The sequence below is a fragment of the Gracilinanus agilis genome, chromosome 2 (genome assembly GCF_016433145.1).
Source record: "Gracilinanus agilis isolate LMUSP501 chromosome 2, AgileGrace, whole genome shotgun sequence".
Taxonomy (NCBI): Eukaryota; Metazoa; Chordata; class Mammalia; order Didelphimorphia; family Didelphidae; genus Gracilinanus; species Gracilinanus agilis.
In genome coordinates, this window is record NC_058131.1 from 505,648,120 (window position 1) to 505,648,802 (window position 683).

Genomic DNA, 683 nt, shown 5'->3' on the forward strand with positions numbered 1-683 from the left:
GGGATGGGGGGCGCGGGGACAGCGGCTGCGGGAGGTCAGAGAGGGGTCAGCGCGGGCTCTAGTCCGAGCGTCCATACCTTGAGGCTCCGACGGACCGGTCTCTCGATGATGGTGAGTTCCTGCAGATCCTCGATGTAGCCGAACAGGCTGTTCTGACTGAAATCCATCTCGGCGGAGAGCGGCAACGGATGCATGTAACGCCGAACGCGCCTCCTCCACTGCCGCTGCTGCTTCCCTCTTCGCCTCCGCCGCCTCCACCTCCGCCGCTGCCGCTGCAGCTCGGGTTGGACCAGCCCCGGGGGATCACGGGCCCAAGCCCGCCAGTCGGGACACCAGCCCGTACTTTTTTTTTTTTCTTTTTTTCCTCCCCCCCAAGCTCCCCCCCCTCCCTTGAGTGTGAGAGGGGGAGAGAGGCGGGAGGAAGGGGGAGGGGCTGTGGGAAGGAAAGGGGGAGGGACGAAGGGAGGGAAGGAGGGAAAGAGGGAAGGAAGAGAGAGGAAAGAGGGTGGGCGTGTGAAGGGCTGAGGGGGCGGGGAGAAACAGCCAGAGCCTCACAGCTCCGGTGCCCAGTCGCTCCAGAACCCCGCCCCCTCCCGTGACGTCGCGTGGCGTCTAGACGCAACCGCCGGGGTGACGTCACAGGTGCCACCTTCCCTCTGTCGACGCCCGGCTCCCTCCGCCTT

General features: G+C 66.0%; 1 protein-coding gene across 1 annotated transcript in view; it reads right to left on the reverse strand.

Annotated features, from left to right (window-relative positions):
* PPP4R4 (protein phosphatase 4 regulatory subunit 4) overlaps nt 1–413 on the reverse strand; it is a 118,952-nt gene extending 118,539 nt beyond the window's left edge. Inside the window, exon 1 of the mRNA XM_044665031.1 lies at nt 78–413. Within this exon, the coding sequence (XP_044520966.1) occupies nt 78–194 (117 nt within the window). The 5' untranslated portion in view covers nt 195–413. The remainder of the gene's footprint in view (nt 1–77) is intronic.
* Nucleotides 414–683: the final 270 nt, after the last annotated feature.